This window comes from Coregonus clupeaformis, chromosome 15 (genome assembly GCF_020615455.1).
Source record: "Coregonus clupeaformis isolate EN_2021a chromosome 15, ASM2061545v1, whole genome shotgun sequence".
Taxonomy (NCBI): domain Eukaryota; kingdom Metazoa; phylum Chordata; class Actinopteri; order Salmoniformes; family Salmonidae; genus Coregonus; species Coregonus clupeaformis.
This window is the reverse complement of record NC_059206.1, coordinates 22019504-22037006: the sequence shown is the minus strand read 5'-3', so window position 1 is coordinate 22037006 and position 17503 is coordinate 22019504. Positions and strand designations below refer to the sequence as shown.

Here is a 17503-nt window from a genome sequence, read left to right as displayed (position 1 = left end):
CATGGGAGTTCATTTTTATTTGGAGACTCGGAGGTAGGACATCGATCCCACTGCTGACACCAGTAATGAGACCGCTGCCACCCACTCTGTCCCCTGATGGGTCTATCTCCAGCACTCCTCGGCAGTCTGGGATTGTCTGCCAGCACAGTGGCACAAAATGACACCAAGAGAGAGTAATCATACTGTATCAGGGGTTGACAACAAGCGGCCCCCCAAAGTTTTTAGTAAAATAAAAAATGATATACAAAAGAGTTGAAAAGGAAAGTTTTGAGTGAGGAAAAGAAGGGTTCAATTCTAGCTTTACTGGCAGAGGGATAGAGTGAGCGTCAGGTTGCTTCCATCCTTAAAATTTCAAAGACGGTGGTTCATAAGAACAAGGTCAAGCAGCAGACATTGGGGACAACAAAGCTACAGACCGGCAGAGGGCGAAAACAACTCTCTACTGACCGGGATGACCGCCAACTCATTCGAATGTCACTCAACAACCGTAGGATGACATCAAGTGACCTACAAAAAGAATTTCAGCTTTGCCCAACACCTGGTTGTCTAATGGTTAGACGGAGGCCTGGAGAGGCCTACAAGCCACAGTGTCTCGCACCCACTGTGAAATTTGGTGGAGGATCGGTGATGATCTGGGGGTGCTTCAGCAAGGCTGGAATCGGGCAGATTTGTCTTTGTGAAGGACGCATTAATCAAGCCACGTACAAGGTTGTCCTGGAAGAAAACTTGCTTCCTTTTGCTCTGAAATTGTTCCCCAACTCTGAGGATTGTTTTTTCCAGCAGGACAATGCGCCATGCCACACAGCCAGGTCAATCAAGGTGTGGATGGAGGACCACCAGATCAAGACCCTGGCCAGCCCAATCTCCAAACCTGAACCCCATTGAAAACTTCTGGAATGTGATCAAGAGGAAGATGGATGGTCAAAAGCCATCAAACAAAGCTGAGCTGCTTGAATTTTTGCACCAGGAGTGGCATAAAGTCACCCAACATCAATGTGAAAGACTGGTGGGGAGCATGCCAAGACGCATGAAAGCTGTGATTGAAAATCAGGGTTATTCCACAAAATATTGATTTCTGAACTCTTCCTAAGTTAAAACATTAGTATTGTGTTCTTTAAAAATTAACATGAACTTATTTTCTTTGAATTATTCGAGGTCTGACAACACTGCATCTTTTTTGTTATTTTGACCAGTTGTCATTTTCTGCAAATAAATGCTCTATATGGGAGAAAGGTTGTCAGTAGTTTATAGAATAAAACAAAAATGTTATTTTTACCCAAACACATACCTATAAATAGTAAAACCAGAGAAACTTATAATTTTGCAGTGGTCTTTTTTCCAGAGCTGTATATATACAGTTGAAGTCGGAAGTTTACATACACTTAGGATGGAGTCATTCAAACTCATTTTTCAACCACTCCACAAAATGTCTTGTTAACAAACTATAGTTTTGGCAAGTCGGTTAGGACATCTACTACAAGTAATTTTTCCAACAATTGTTTACAGACAGATTATTTCACTTATAATTCACTGTATCACAATTCCAGTGGGTCAGAAGTTTACATACACTAAATTGACTGTGCATTTCGACAGCTTGGAAAATTCCAGAAAATGATGTCATGGCTTTAGAAGCTTCTGATAGGCTAATTGACATCATTTGAGTCAATTGGAGGTGTACCTGTGGATGTATTTCAAGGCCTACCTTCAAACTCAGTGCCTCTTTGCTTGACATCATGGGAAAACCAAAATAAATCAGCCAAGACCTCAGAAAAAAATGTGTACACCTCCACAAGTCTGGTTCATCATTGGGAGCAATTTCCAAACACATGAAAGTACCACATTCATCTGTACAAACAATAGTATGCAAGTATAAACACCATGGGACCACGAAGCCATCATACCGCTCAGGAAGGAGACGCGTTCTGTCTCCTAGAGATTAACGTACTTTGGTGCGAAAAGTGCAAATCAATCCCAGAACAACAGCAAAGGACCTTGTGAAGATGCTGGAGGAAACAGGTACAAAAGTATCTATATCCACAGTAAAACGAGTCCTATATCGACATAACTTGAAAGGCCGCTCAGCAAGGAAGAAGCCACTGCTCCTAAACCGCCTTAAAAAAGCCAGACTACGGTTTGCAACTGCACATGGGGACAAAGATCGTACTTTTTGGAGAAATGTCCTCTGGTCTGATGAAACAAAAATAGAACTGGTTGGCCATAATGACCATCGTTATGTTTGGAGGAAAAAAGGGATCGCTTGCAAGCCGAAGAACACCATCCCAACCGTGAAGCACGGGGGTGGCAGCATCATGCTGTGGGAGTGCTTTGCTGCAGGAGGGACTGGTGCACTTCAAAAAATAGATAGCATCATGAGGAAGGAAAATGATGTGGATATATTGAAGCAACATCTCAAGACATCAGTCAGGAAGTTAAAGCTTGGTCGCAAATGGGTCTTCTAAATGAACAATGACCCCAAACATACTTCCAAAGTTGTGGCAAAATGGCATAAGGACAACAAAGTCAAGGTATTGGATTGGCCATTACAAAGCCCCTGACCTCAATCCTATAGAACATTTGTGGGCAGAACTGAAAAAGCATGTGCAAGCAAGGAGGCCTACAAACCTGACTCAGTTACACCAGCTCTGTCAGGAGGAATGGGCCAAAATTCACCCAACCTATTGTGGAAAGCTTGTGGAAGGCTACCCGAAATGTTTGACCCAAGTTAAACAATTTAAAGGCAATGCTACCAAATACTAATTGAGCGTATGTAAACTTCTGACCCACTGGGAATGTGATGAAATAAATAAAAGCTGAAATAAATCATTCTCTTTTTTGGGGGGTCGTTTGTAGTTTAAAAAAATACTTTAAAATCACCAGGAATACATCAAAACATTCATTTAATTTAGGAAATCTGTTCCCAAGTATTCCCATTAAAAAAAGAGACGTGATCGTGTCTCAATGTAATCAAGGTAAAAAATTATTATTTTCAAATATAATCTTTTTTTGGGATTAGTTGTGGTCATTTTGCAGTGTACCCTCTAGATTTTCCAAGCTAACTCATTTGTGACCCCAGTCTTTTTTGGAAACAGGGGGAAAATATATCTAAAACAGAACATCATTGATCATATTACCCAACTCATTTGCAACACTGACATTTTTTATTCTCTTTGTACATTGATAGGACATTCTTAGAAACTGTTGTGTAATTCAGATTGTGTCTGTTTGGAGCACAAAGGTTCAAGTCTGTCTAAATATATCTAGCCTAGCACACTGCACAGTTTAAAAATAGCTCTCCAGCTCGTCTCCGTGCTTCCACACCGAGCATTTCATACCTAGAAACAAACCAATTTAGACAGCCATTCATAAATCACAAATTAGAAAAGGCTTGAAGAACAAAATACAGAGTTAGCAGTTTCATAAAGACGTATCTGAATTTCAATGTAAAGCAAGAGTACATTCCTCTGCTGGATTCTTCAAGCTTCATGTTGCTGCCACTCCTCTTGAGAAGCTTCCAGTAAGTCTGTACGTGGTTGGTCTAATGTGACTTCCTGTTATATTAAGAGTGCTTGTGTCAAACCCGTCTAATGCGGGCAGTGGGCGAGATTATTCGTAACGTCATAAATAATATAATAATAATAAAGGAATATGCCATTTAGCAGACGCTTTTATCCAAAGCGACTTACAGTCATGCGTGCATACATTTAATTTGTGTATGGGTGGTCCCGGGGATCGAACCCACTACCTTGGCGTTACAAGCACCGTGCTCTACCAGCTGAGCTACAGAGGGCCACATCCAGCAATTACTCCATTATTAGCCAGCAGATAAGAGAGGGGGAGGAAGTAAAGGAGGGACGGACGGAGGGAAGGAGAAAGAGACAGTGAGGGTGGTGTAAATGTGTCCTACAAAGTGTCATGAGGGTTTACATAAAGCATTTAATTCAATTTGAAAGAAGCATCGCATCCATTCGCAATGCACAAAATCACTTCCCTCCAACCGGCTCGGAAGAACTTCAGAACAATTTGACCCTGTGTATGTTGCGAGGTCAAACGAGTCTTTAGATGGTTATCACTACCAGGTTGTCATTGACAGGGTCATTCAAATATCAAGAGATGTCATTGAAGATAATTCATTGTTTTATTGTGCTCATCTTTGAATGACCTAATGTCTAATGGTTTGATAGGACTTGTCTGATGTGTCTCCTTGAAAAGGTAATCGAAGATACTGTAGCTCTATGCTAGATCAGCCCAATCTATCTTGCTTTTTCATTCTCATAATGAGAATGCAGATACTTTCTTGCATTATGTCTAGTCTTTATGATTTTTTTTGTTTTAAAATTAACTTTATTACATTTTTAGTATAAGTATATAATTTCTATTTGACTTTTTCCCACTAATCTTTGAATGATCCATATGCAGCAATTTATGTCATACTTAGATGATGGTGATTTGTAGATTAGTTGTGCCTTCTGTGAGTGAATGCCCATTAATAGATCATCTCTGTGACCCGTTCTACCTTTTGTAATTTGAAAACATCTTACTTTTTATTGGTTATAAAGTGGAGTGACACACAACTGTTTTCGTAGATTATCATCATCATGCGTCAGTTGTTTCTGAAGATATTGGAGATTGCGAAGTGGATATGAAGAAATGCTTGACTTTACACTTTTTATTCTCTGTTTTGTGAAAGAAAACTGCCTGCCTGGTGGCCGATTATTTCCTGAAGACAAGCAATACATCTATGAGAGACAATTCAATTTTCAGGCTGGTAATAAATGTCACAGAAGATAACAAACAGCTGACAGAGAATTACAGTTTGTTTTCTTTTCCCTCCTTGGTGATGTGTCTGTGTGTATTTTGCTTTCATGAAGTCAATTCCATTGCAGACATTGTCTTCATATAAAAACATTCATGAGGAGAATCCTTGATGTTTTAAAACCAATTAACTCTGAGAATAAATAATGTGTATATAATTCCCCACTTATAGTGGTGATACCATATCCTTCAATCTGTTCCACTTATGTTCTAATGGAGACAAACCTCAGACAAACTGGTAGAAAAAGGGCAGATTTATTTAAAGCACTTTGTCCCCTACATAGAAAAATATGATTGATTTGAGTCTAAAATAATAAATAGAGTGCCTGACTATCCTCAGGCCCCATTGGTAACGTACAGCAGTACAATCAATATCCAGTTTCACAATACAGCAAAGGCACTAGCATTTACCGCAATCAGCACAGTCGACAGGGGTTGTGGGAGGCATTGAAGGTGGCAGGGGATGTCTGGATCCATCCCTTGGTATCCCATTCAATGGCAGCTCTGTATGTACCTAACCCATAGTAGCGATGCAGGTTATGTGCCCATCCCATAGTTATTATATGTAACCATTCACTCATTACAGTCATTACAGTAGCAAATAGGCTTGAATACATGTGCCGTTTATTGTGACTGTTGGCGTATACCTATTATTTGGTATTTGGAGTGGGAGTTTTATTGGGGTTGAAAGGTTGATTTGTTACTGCCCGGTTGTCCCGTGGATTATGTGTAGTGTTCAAAACAGTATTAGTAGCATATAAAGATTTAGGAAGGGGTTGGGATTAGAGAAAGAAGGGATGGTTTGTGAGAACAGGAGTGGGTTTCAGGATGGTGTATGAAAAAAACAAGGAATGGGTAAATAGAAAAAGGAATGAAGTTTTAAAGAGAAGGGGAAAGGTTAATCGTAAAAGGAGATATGTTTGTTACAGTAGATGACACATAACATACAGTGTATCACTCATCTAGACATGGCACTGTTAATGCTCCAATCGCTCATGGAAGTTCAGTAGTGATTTTTAACAATTCAATTACACTAGGCCATTTATCTGCAGCCATTGGGGGGGTCCCAATCAGTAGTGACTTGTATTTTTGGCTGAATTTAGGCCCATATTTGGCTTAAAGGGGATAAATATATGCAGGAGGAAAAACAACAATCTTACTATTAATACATATATGAATTTTTACTCCCTAATGATAAAAAAATAAATAATGTAGTGCAATTCTTTAGATGCAGGATGATAAATGCAGGTTATTAGTATGATGTAGAGGAAAGAGAAAATGATAGGACATTGAGTGGTAAGCATGTAGTATGACGATGCAAGTTAGTGAGCAGCTTGTTTAGTCAGTGAGTGCACACACACACACACACACACACACACACACACACACACACACACACACCCAACGTCCAGTTTGACCGTGATGCCTGGCTATTCCCCACGCACAATCCTTCAGAAGCTTTCAAACAAGGACATACTCTTTCCTTTCAGGGGGCCCAAAATTAGAGAAAGGAAAAATAATGTAATTATTATGCAACATCATAATCAAAACATATATATGCCATATTTGTTTGTTATTAATTGATAATCATTTACATTGAGAAAAAACAGATATCATTAAATATCTTATTAAATATAATGGAAAATGATAAGGCTTAAATATTTCTCCAGTTCGATTGGTCACTCCGAACGTGATTCCGATTCGTCCCCTTGAAGAGACCAGGGAAGATGCAACTTCGCTTTCTTTCAGTTCTGTATTTTCCAAGTTTCCTGTCCTTGAGTGACAATTATCATGATTTGTTCTGACGATCAGGGTCTTTTCTGAGGAAAATACATTTCAAACCAATCGGATTGGTTTGAAATGTATTTTCCTCAGAAAAGGCCCTGATCGTCAGAACAAATCATGATAATTGTCACTTACTCTCAGACTTAAAGCAGTCAACCACTCATCCCTCTCAGAGGAACTTCTTCCCAGTGAGCCCAACATCTTGTGACAACTGTCATGTCTGTTCTGTTTGGTTCTTTGTTTTTATTCCAGTTTGGGTCATAATCCATTACAGCATAGTTGGGTGGGTCATCCCAGCCCAAACCACCCCAGAAATTTTAGCTAACACATCTCCAGAATGTTCTACAAGACTTTAAAGCTCCATCTTGATATCCAAGCTTAGTAGTGATATTGGCTGATAGTTGCCAATATTCCCGAACGCCTTTAGCCTTGCCAGGGAGCAGCATGGGGGCCAGTGGGGCCGTTGGGGCCCTAAGTATGGAACCCAGTGGCCCTTGGGAGTCCTGGTTTAGATGTTCCTCTGAGCAGTAAGGTACTTGAGGGCAGCTGCGCCGTACTTCCGGGACAGGTCTTGGTGGAACTCTTCTTTCAGGGTCTGCAGGCAGTAGCGGTAGCTCGGGCTGGAGCGGAACTTGGAGATGTCGAAACTGGGTGCGTGTGGCATGTGGATCATGAACGCGTTGGGCAGAACCATCAGGTCGTACTCCTGGGGGGTGGGAATGGCGGGAAAAATTTCATTTTTTTATTTGTTTATTGGACAAGGTCCATGTACAACAGGCACCACATTTTAGCATTTTAGCTACGTAGCTAATACTCATCTGCAGTCCCGGCTGTGACTGAATCATTTAAGACACGAGAAACAAAGTCACGTTCTTTGCTCTGAGGTGTTGAACACTGAAAGGTCACAGCTTGACTTTGATTTATTGGCCGTTACAATAGCTATTATTCCTGACTTAGCGAAAGCATTAAACCTAATAACAGAGGTCTACTGCGAATCACATCTGATCTGATCATTAGCATAACCTTAACAGGATTCCAAACATGAGTTGAGGTTTTGGAATAAACTGAAATCATAAGGAGTTATTATGTGCAGATTATTTGGGAGTAGAGTCTTTGAGGATAAAATCTGAACAATAACTTTAACAACAATTTTTTTGTGTATCCAGACTTTAACTACATCTCTTTGTCTGCCCGTCTTGTCTGCTATGGTTGTTTGGTCTACACAGTGTGTGTAAATGTATTGTGGTGTGATAATGTGTCCTGGAGGAAAATAAATATATTATATTCTAACACCCCACCACTATCCTCCATACTGTACCTGTGCATCCAGCTCCATGATATGGGAGACCTTGTTCCAGCCAAAGCCCACGAAGCGCTGGTCGTACACAGGACAGTCCCGCCTCACCACCACGTAGGGCTCAAAGTCCGCCTCCCACTCCACCTTATAGGGCGTGGTGGCTGTCCGCCACTTGGCGTAGTTGGTAGGAGCATGGCCCTTGGTCCAGACGTGATACCTGGGGAAGGCAAGGAGAGAGAGACGTGTACAGGTGTGTTAATAATAGTTTTGAACTAGATTGCATGAAGTGCATTCGGAAAGTATTCAGACCCCTTGACTTTTTCCACATTTTGTTACGTTACAGCCTTATTCTAAAATGGATTAAATTGTCCCCCCTCTCATCAATCTACACACAATACCCCATAATGACAAAGCAAAAACATGTCGAAGAATTTTAGCAAAATTATTAAAAATTAAAAACGGAAAAATCACATTTACATAAGTCTTCAGACCCTTCAATCAGTACTTTGTTGAAGCACCTTTGGCAGCGATTACAGCCTCGAGTCTTCTTGGGTATGACGCTACAAGCTTGGCACACCTGTATTTGGGGAGTTTCTCCATTCTACTGTGCAGATCCTCTCAAGCTCTGTCAGGTTGGATGGGGAGAGTTGCTGCACAGCTATTTTCAGGTCTCTCAAGAGATGTTCGATCGGGTTCATGTCCGGGCTCTGGCTGGGCCACTCAAGGACATTCAGAGACTTCTCCCGAAGCCACTCCTGCGTTGTCTTGGCTGTGTGCTTAGGGTCGTTGTCCTGTTGGAAGGTGAACCATCGCCCCAGTCTGAGGTCCTGAGCACTCTGGAGCAGGTTTTCATCAAGGATCTCTCTGTACTTTACTCTGCTCATCTCTCCCTTCATCTTTCCCTCGATCCTGACTTGTCTCCCAGTCCCTGCCGCTGAAAAACATCCCCACAGAATTATGCTGCCACCACCATGCTTCACCGTAGGGATGGTGCAAGGTTTCCTCCAGACGTGACGCTTGGCATTCAGGCCAAAGAGTTTAATCTTGGTTTCATCAGATAAAATAATCATGTTTCTCATGGTCTGAGAGTCCTTTAGGTGCCTTTTGGCAAACTCCAAGTGGGCTGTCATGTGCCTTTTACTGAGGAGTGGCTTCCGTCTGGCCACTCTACCATAAAGGCCTGATTGGTGGAGTGCTGTAGAGATGGTTGTCCTTCTGGAAGTTTCTCCCATCTCCACAGAGGAACTCTGGAGCTCTGTCAGAGTGACCATCGGGTTCTTGGTCACCTCCCTGACCAAGGCCCTTCTACCCCGATTGTTCAGTTTGGCCAGGCGGCCATCCCTAGGAAGAGTCTCGCTGGTTCCAAACTTCTTCCATTTAACAATGATGGAGGCCACTTCTTGGGGACCTTCAATGCTGCAGACATTTTTTGGTCCCCTACCCCAGATCTGTGCCTCGACACAATCATGTCTCGGAGCTCTACGGACAATTCCTTCGCCCTCATGGCTTGGTTTTTGCTCTGACATGCACTGTCAACTGTGGGACCTTATATAGACAGGTGTGTGCCTTTCCAAATCATGTCCAATCAATTGAATTTACCACAGGTGAAACATCTCAAGGATGATCAATGGAAACAGGATGTACCTGAGCTCAATTTCGAGTCTCATAGCAAAGGGTCTGAATACTTATGTAAATAAGGTTAATATATTTGCAAACATTTCTAAAAACCTGTTTTCGCTTTGTCATTATGGGGTATTGTGTGTAGATTGATGAGGAAATGTTTTTATTTAATCAATTTTAGAATAAGGCTGTAACGTAACAAAATGTGGAAAAAGTCAAGGGGTCTGAATACTTTCCGAATGCACTGTATACATATTATCAAATGACTTCAACATATCAATATAATCAATGTACTAAATATACTATCAAAATCAGGCAGGATGCTCCAAGTTATCTCATCTGGGTCTATTTCAGAAGGACCAATCAAACCTCTTGATCTACAAGCCAGATTGACCAATGGGGTGAGCTGTTAGTGCTGGTGTACCTGAAGGTGTAGAGGGTCCCCATGTCCAGCATGGACAGCAGCTCAGTTTTGGATTTGGGAAAGGAGAGGCGGTAGCGCAGCGTCTCAAAGGCCGGTACCACCAGAGCCTTCTTAGTGTGGGCCATGTCTAACTGGACCACTGACTTTCTGTGGGGATAAGATAGAGAAACCATTAATTTACAACCAATACTGTACATCAGCTAGAGCCACAGCTGCCACTAGTTGGTTGGAATGCATTGCTGGCAACACCTTAGCTGTGGGTTCGACTCCCACGTGGGCCATATATGAACATCATACATATGTTGTCTGTAAATTGCTTTGGATTAAACTGGCTGCTAAATGACTACATTTTAATACATTTCTTCAGCCAGTGTTCGGTCTATGTTTATGATGGAACATCTTCAGGAAGAACTACAACTCACCTGAGGTAATCATAGAGGCCGTACATGGGCAGGAAGTCCACGTCTGCCAGGAACACATAGGGTGTGTTGGCGTTCCTCAGTGCCACATTTCTCACCAGGTTGACGGGGTAGAACTGGCCCTCCTTGTAAACGATATGGTAGCCCACGTTCTTACGGTTCTTCAGCACCTCGGAGGCCTGGGCGTAACGCAGGAACTGTTGGGCCTCAGCGTCTGACATGTACAGTGCCAGGCTGATAGGGCCTTCCCAGTGCTTACATATGGCCTCCAGCATCTGTAACCTGAGAGAAATAGAAATGATATAAAACTGATGATTAAAATAGAGAAGTAGAGATACAGAGATGTATAGTACATAATGATTATAAAAGCAGTGGTGGAAGTAGAGATGAAAAGGTAGAGGAGGGGGAAGAGGAAGAGGAGGAAGTAGAGAAAGAAGCGAAATACAATCATATTTGTGGAGAGCTGCACTCCTCATGAGCCATAACGTAATAATAAATTCATGCTCACATCTCCAACAACTAGTAAACCAAAGGCCAGTAGGGTCAGAGGTATAAGGTGAGTGTTTACCTGTCCATGGAGAGCTGTGCGACCAGCGTGACGTCCGTGTCGTCCCCGGTGGGCGTGTACTCGTACTGCAGAAAGTAAAGGTGAACGCGGTGCACTGTGATTCGCTCCCGCCGGAAGTCATAACACTGGTCTTCTTCATCCAGCTCCTCCAGAGCTTCTTGTAACTGGAGAGGGATGGACAGAGGGAGGTCAAAACCAATGTTTAGATTGTAAATATTCACTCTAATAGGCTAACATGGTTTCATGACACCATGCAGTCAGAGGTGACGAGACCATGCGGTACACCTGTACACTCTCTGTTGTATTCTGGCTGGATGTCCATGGATATCATAGTATGGTGAATAAAGGGTATGGTGAATGTTAAAACCTCTTTGAGGTGTTAGGGAGTGGTTTGTTAAATGTTATGGTTAACATTATGGTAATGTTTTACTTACCCGTACACTCTCTGAGGTGGCCTGGCTGGGGCAGCCAAACAGCTCTCGTCTTAGTAGGTTCCCATCGTACTCAAGGAAGGTTAAGTATAGGTTCCTGAAGAACTCCACATGCTTGTTCTTCACACGAAGTTTCTTAGGAGAGTTCCAGTGGATCACCTGACACGGGACATAAACATGTTACCATGGTGACCCGTAGCCAGATGACTAGACGCAGTACATTCTTAAGGAAAGAAGTGAGGGGTTTTGCTATGGTGTGCGCGTGTGTGTGTGCGTGTGCGCTTGATGGTGTGTGTATGTGAGTGTGTGTATTTCACTGCATAGCCCTACCTTGAGGTCAGACACCTCTGTGTAGCACTGTTCGGAGCGTGTGTGGTCAGACAGCTGAACATTCCAGAAGCAGGGCAGCTGATGCACTAGGACTGGGTTCTGCTTAATGAACGCATTAAAGATGTCCTGCACACAAGATTACCCACTCACATTAAACACCTGTCTAATACAAAGAAAAAAGGGTTCCAAAAGGGTTCTTTGGCTGTCCCCATAGGATAACCCTTTTTGGTTCCAGGTTCAACTCTTTTGGGTTCCATGTAGCACCCTCTATGTAAAGGGTTCTACATGGAACTCAAAAGGGTTCTACCTGGAACCAAAAGGGTTCTACCAAGAACCAAAAAGGGTTATTCAAAGGGTTCTCCTATGGGGACAGCTGAAGAACCCCTTTAGGTTCTAGATATCACCTTTTTTTCTAAGAGTGTATTATACACACTCATTTTGACATTAAGATCATATAGCACTCTGGCACACAATAGTACACATTGACACATGCTCCAAATGTTCATTAGAGACGTCCTACATACTTACATTACCATCTGCCTCATACACAGTATGCTTTGAGGCATAAGATTACCCTATATCAGGGATCCCCAACTGACGGCTCGTGGGCACATTTTTTACAATATATTTTTTTATCATTTTAATTGTTGGACATAAATGACTGTAGAAACACCAGGAAATCAGCTCCAAGTGATTTTAATTCAAGAAATCTGTTCCCAAGTATTCCCAAGCATAATAGAGAGACACGTGTTCGTCTACAAATGTGAGCAATGATTATGTTTTAGTCAAACATTAGAGCTTGTTGTGGTCAATTTGCAGTCTGCAAATTATTTGTAATTATGTTCCGGCCCTCTGACCATACACTCAAGAAAAAAATCGTCCCTCAGCTTAATCTAGTTGATGATGCCTGCCCTATATTAACATCTGTTATGTATGTAATGATCTAAAGAGTATCTCATAATATTTGGAATAAAGACAATAGACTAGACTAGAATAAACAGACCTGGTCAGCCAGCGAGGTACTGAGCATGCTCATTAGCTCTCTTTCAGCGGTCAGCCTCCACATCTGCTCCCAGCCAATCCGTCGCAGCCTCTCCAGGTAGAGCAGGATAACCCCAGTGTTGAAGCCTCGTCCCAGGGCGGGCCAGGGTTTGTGGTTCTTCCACAGGTTCCCCAGGTACCAGTCACTCTGGTTCTCCACCAGACCTATCACCTGCTTGTCTGCAATCACAGCATCACCAATCATCATTCATCCGGATTTTAAAATGCTGATTATCATTAGTAATGAGGTGGAGTCTTCAGCATATAGACAGCTTTTGCACTACTAGTTTATCAAAAGGTATTTTTGTCCTCTAGGGATTTTTGTTTTAAACCAACATTTTACAATTCCCTCATTTGCTTTATCACCCAACCAATGTATTAATTATTCAACCAATCAACCAGAAATGTTTATCAAGGTCAAAGGTTGTACCAGTGAACTTCCTGAAGATGGCCCAGAGCTCAGCGATGTCGGTTGCGAAGGTGATGTCCGTATCCAGGACAATGACCTTTGTGAGGTCAGAGGGCAGCGCTTTGGTTAGAGTCAGCTTCATCAGACCGTAGATACCTGAGTAGTGCTTGTTAGGTATCCATGACACCTCCGACTGGAAGAGAGGAGAAGATGGAGGGATGGAGAGAGAAAGCAAGAGTGAGGTTGAACAACTTTAGACCTCACAGAACATTTTGATTTCAAAAGAAAAGGGAATATAAAGTTGCAAGGTATGAAAAATAATTTTTAGAAGCAATACCACTGTGTCTCTTTGTCAGGCATGTAAGGGTATTCTCCTTTCTTTAAATAGCTAACTTGCGCAGACACCCATCCGTCTCCTAAGATCCCTTTAGTATTAAAACACCCTTTAAACCAGAGGTGAACCAATTGGAACATTATTACTGTTTACTCTATAGCATTAATCTTTAAAAAATATCATTGTTTTTATGCCCAGGATTCCCAATGAATACTGAAACTTTTGGCATGCATCTGGGCAACCGTGTCTGATAATTAATCCCTCTTGATTCTGCAGAACGGGATCTGCATAAGCGAATAATTTGCAAATATAATCAGCTCAGAAGATCGAGTGTTTCCTTCTCCGTTTGAACTGAGCTAATAAAAACTGTCTGAGTAGGTCGAGACATTTGAGAGCACAAAGAGCTTTTGTTCCTGCTAAGCTTGTGGAGGCTGAGAGAGAATGTGATGATGGGGACAGAGACGGGGCCAAGTCATATTACAGGCCGAGGCAGGTTGGTATGTGAGCTGAGCAACAATATGTTACTGTATGAACCCTTTATCAATAGCAAAGAGCCAAAGCTACACGCACACACCCACCCACAGTACATGCACATACCACACACAAACGTCTGAGGTGACACGATGGTCTCCGTTCCTTGTGAAACCGGTGTCTACTGGATTTCTCTTTCTCCTGCCCACTGATTGATTGGAAAGTGGTGGAATTCCCCTTAAATGTCAATGGTTGGTCACAGAGTACACACAAATTATTTCCTAAACACTGATTTAAAAGATAGAGCAGACACTCAGGCCCCTGAGGACCAGAGTTGCCTATCACTGAGCTAGAGCTCATCAAAAGAGGAGGAGAGAATACTTTAAAGGGGAAAGATGGGGGGGGGTCATTTACCTTGAGTTCGTCTGCGTCGTAGAAGCTAACTTGTACAGACGGAACCATCCAGGACTGGAACAGAGAACTCAGGATCTGATTGGCTACTGCATCTGTGATGAAGTGGAAATGGAGAGGGTTTCTCCTGAGAGAGAGCGAGAGAGAGAGAGAGAGAGAGAGAGAGAGAGAGAGAGAGAGAGAGAGAGAAAATACATATGCCAAGAGCTACTCAAGTGCCTAATCTCTCTGATTAAGAAGGTCCTGACATTTCCTAAAGTCACAAAACTTCCCATGAGTCCAATAATTAATTAATTAATAATTATCTCAAGTGGCCTTTGAATTGACTTCAGCCTTATTAGTTTAGGATTTATCAAGTAGAATAAACAACTATTGTTGCTATATTAGGTTTAGCTGTAGCTATAGCAGTAGGTGTAGTTGTATGTGTAGCTCTGTTGTGTTACCTGTGGAACAGGATGGACTTGACCAGGGTGACCACATCTCTGCTGGCGTTGTGACCGGCACACACGCACGCTACATGAATCAGCTGCACAGAAGAGAGAGGGCAGAATTAGCCACAAGCGATGCCATCAACACTGTTGGGAATATCGACTCCCTATGTCTACATTTTAGCACAATAGCCATATTATTTCACTATGACTATGTTATTTTATCCAAAACACAAACACCACTGACAGTAGATTTGACATATCAATTTAACACTAATGACATATGAAAATAAGACCAATGACGCCATATCAACATAACACCAATGACCAAACAGCGAAGCTAAACTAACACAGCTAAAACAGTGCTGCTCTAAAATAAGTCTCTGATCCTGGCTCACCTCACACTTCAGTACGGTGGGCGAACGGGGACACTCGGTGTGATTGGCTCTCTCCTCCGCCGTGTTCTCCACGTCCTCGGGCCCAGTGTCAGCTGACGCCCCCCACGCCGCGTTGCCGTAGTTACCACCGTCGGCGGGCTGGCCTGCCGTGCCCTGCAATTGGCTGAGCTGCAGGCGGATCTGCCGGTTCTCCTCCTCCATCTCACGCACCCGCGACTCTAGAACCGCCCGGTCTAGAACCCGTGCCTCGGGGGTCTCCGACAGACAGGGGGACAGGAGGAGAGAACGCCCATCTGGAGAGGGGGAGAGGAGGAGGAGAGGAGGGGATAAGGGGGAGAGGGGAATTAGAATTAGAATGAGGGTTTAATTAAATCTTTCATTTCTAGAGTTGTATAAGAAACACATGAGGGAAGAAAGTGTTCACTTCACTTTCTGCTTCTTTATTTATCTCATCTCTCTCTTTCTCATCAACCCCTCTCTGTCTGTTTGACAAACTGTCTGAGGAGCAGCTGGCCGACACAGATGAAGTGAGGCACTCTGGAAATGTTCACACTCTGTTCCTGGTCGCTCAGAGGAAAGTGGGTGAGAGAGAGATATACTGATATGTAGACCCAATCCTGACACAGATACTGTACAAGGACAGCCTTGTCCTCTAGTGTGGACACAGTAATTCACTGCTTCCTCCGGCTATTCCGTAGAGCTGAAATGAACAGACTGCACTATAAACACCCCATCAGTCATCTTAGGTAATGTATGTGGGAGAGAGGATTTGTCAGTGTGCGTATGCATGCATGTGTGTGTGTGAGTGCTTATGAATTCTGGCACGCATCATAATTTGGATTTAGGAGTGTATGACAGTATGTCCAGGGTCTATTGTTTTTGTTTACAACAGGATACTGACAATCATATATAGACTGCCTAAGAACACTTAACCACAGACATTCTCAGAAGAGCCTTGCTTGATTCTTAGAAGTCAGGAAAGTAATCATAGCAATTCTCGGACAAAGAAATCTCAGCCTACAAGATTGTTAGTACAGATGCCGTATATTAATTTGAGCCAGTTTCACACAGCAGGATTATAATCCTGCAGCAAGAGGAAATGTGAATTGTTAGGGACAGATCAACATTTCCAAAATAGGGGAGGGTTGTCAAACTTTTATTTAGTTTTTTTGTTTTTTTCTATCGGGCACAGGGGAGGGTAGTGTGTTTTTTCCCTGGTTTACATTCGCTCTTTTGCATGTTTTATTATATAATGTCTTCCATCCAAGCCACATTTCCTCATCTGCTTGCATGCGCCTCCCCTATATCAAGGTGTTTTGGTACTTCCCTTATGCACAACGCTTTTCAGCATTCAAAATGTTACTATACCACATGTCAATATACACTGAGTATATAAAACATTAAGAACACCTGCTCTTTCCATGACAGACTGACCAGATGAATCCAGGTGAAATCTATGATCCCTTATTGATGTCACTTGTGAAATCCACTTCAATCAGTATAGATGAAGGGGAGGAGACAGATTAAAGAAGGATGTTTAAGCCTTGAGACAATTGAGATGTGTATGTGTATGTGTGCCAATGTGTATGTGTGCCATTCAGAGGTTGAATGGGCAAGACAAAAGATTGAAGTGCCTTTGAACGGGGGTGCAACTCAATATTAGGAAGGTATTCCTAATGTTTGGTATACTCAATGTAGTCTACCAGTCTATCCTGCCCTCTATCCACCATTCATCGTGACAATAGTGGTAGGTGCACCATTTGTCTAGATCTGCAATAGGCTAACTGGCAATCATACCACACATAAAAGCATTCAAAGCTGCATACATTTTCAATATGAATCCACAAGAACAAATAGGAATAGCTGAGGCCAGGTGCATCATTGTGCAGGAAATAACATTGAAGACATGAGACACGCAGCTCAAAAAGCTCCCCTATTGATTTTGTTTAGGGGCAATTCAAAATTCTACTCTAGGCTGCAGTGAAAATGTAATTTGAATAATGACGCAAAATTGTGATTTGAATTTTTCATTCCATTTGGATCAGTTGTGGGTCTACTCTCGACAGTTTATAAGGTCTAGAAAAGCACAGTAGCAGGCCAGGCTGGATGTATTTTTACTTCTGATACTGAGATGTGCTGTCTGTTGCAGATCATCACTTTCCCAAATCGTCCTATAATAATGTGGCCACATATGCTCCCGGCAGCCCCAGTTATTCAGGAAAGCTTAACGTGGTCTCTGCTTCCTCTCCAATCCGAGCCTATTCCATGTGCACCTAGAACCTAAAGCTTCAATATAGCCTAAATATTTACTTTGAAAATGTATTA

At 42.4% G+C, this 17503-nt stretch overlaps 1 protein-coding gene across 2 annotated transcripts in view; it reads right to left on the bottom strand.

Moving 5' to 3' along the window:
• Nucleotides 1-5048: 5048 nt before the first annotated feature.
• The window catches only part of LOC121582261 (LARGE xylosyl- and glucuronyltransferase 2), a 97096-nt gene continuing 84641 nt past the window's right edge, over nt 5049-17503 (bottom strand). For both annotated transcript variants that reach the window (XM_041897943.2, XM_041897944.2), the window contains 12 exons: nt 15179-15471; nt 14796-14878; nt 14356-14479; nt 13158-13329; nt 12690-12907; nt 11687-11812; nt 11360-11515; nt 10926-11089; nt 10361-10639; nt 9939-10085; nt 7916-8111; nt 5049-7303 (listed from right to left, as the gene is read on the bottom strand). In XM_041897943.2, the coding sequence (XP_041753877.2) occupies nt 7106-7303; nt 7916-8111; nt 9939-10085; nt 10361-10639; nt 10926-11089; nt 11360-11515; nt 11687-11812; nt 12690-12907; nt 13158-13329; nt 14356-14479; nt 14796-14878; nt 15179-15471 (2156 nt within the window). In that variant the 3' untranslated portion in view covers nt 5049-7105. The remainder of the gene's footprint in view (nt 7304-7915; nt 8112-9938; nt 10086-10360; nt 10640-10925; nt 11090-11359; nt 11516-11686; nt 11813-12689; nt 12908-13157; nt 13330-14355; nt 14480-14795; nt 14879-15178; nt 15472-17503) is intronic.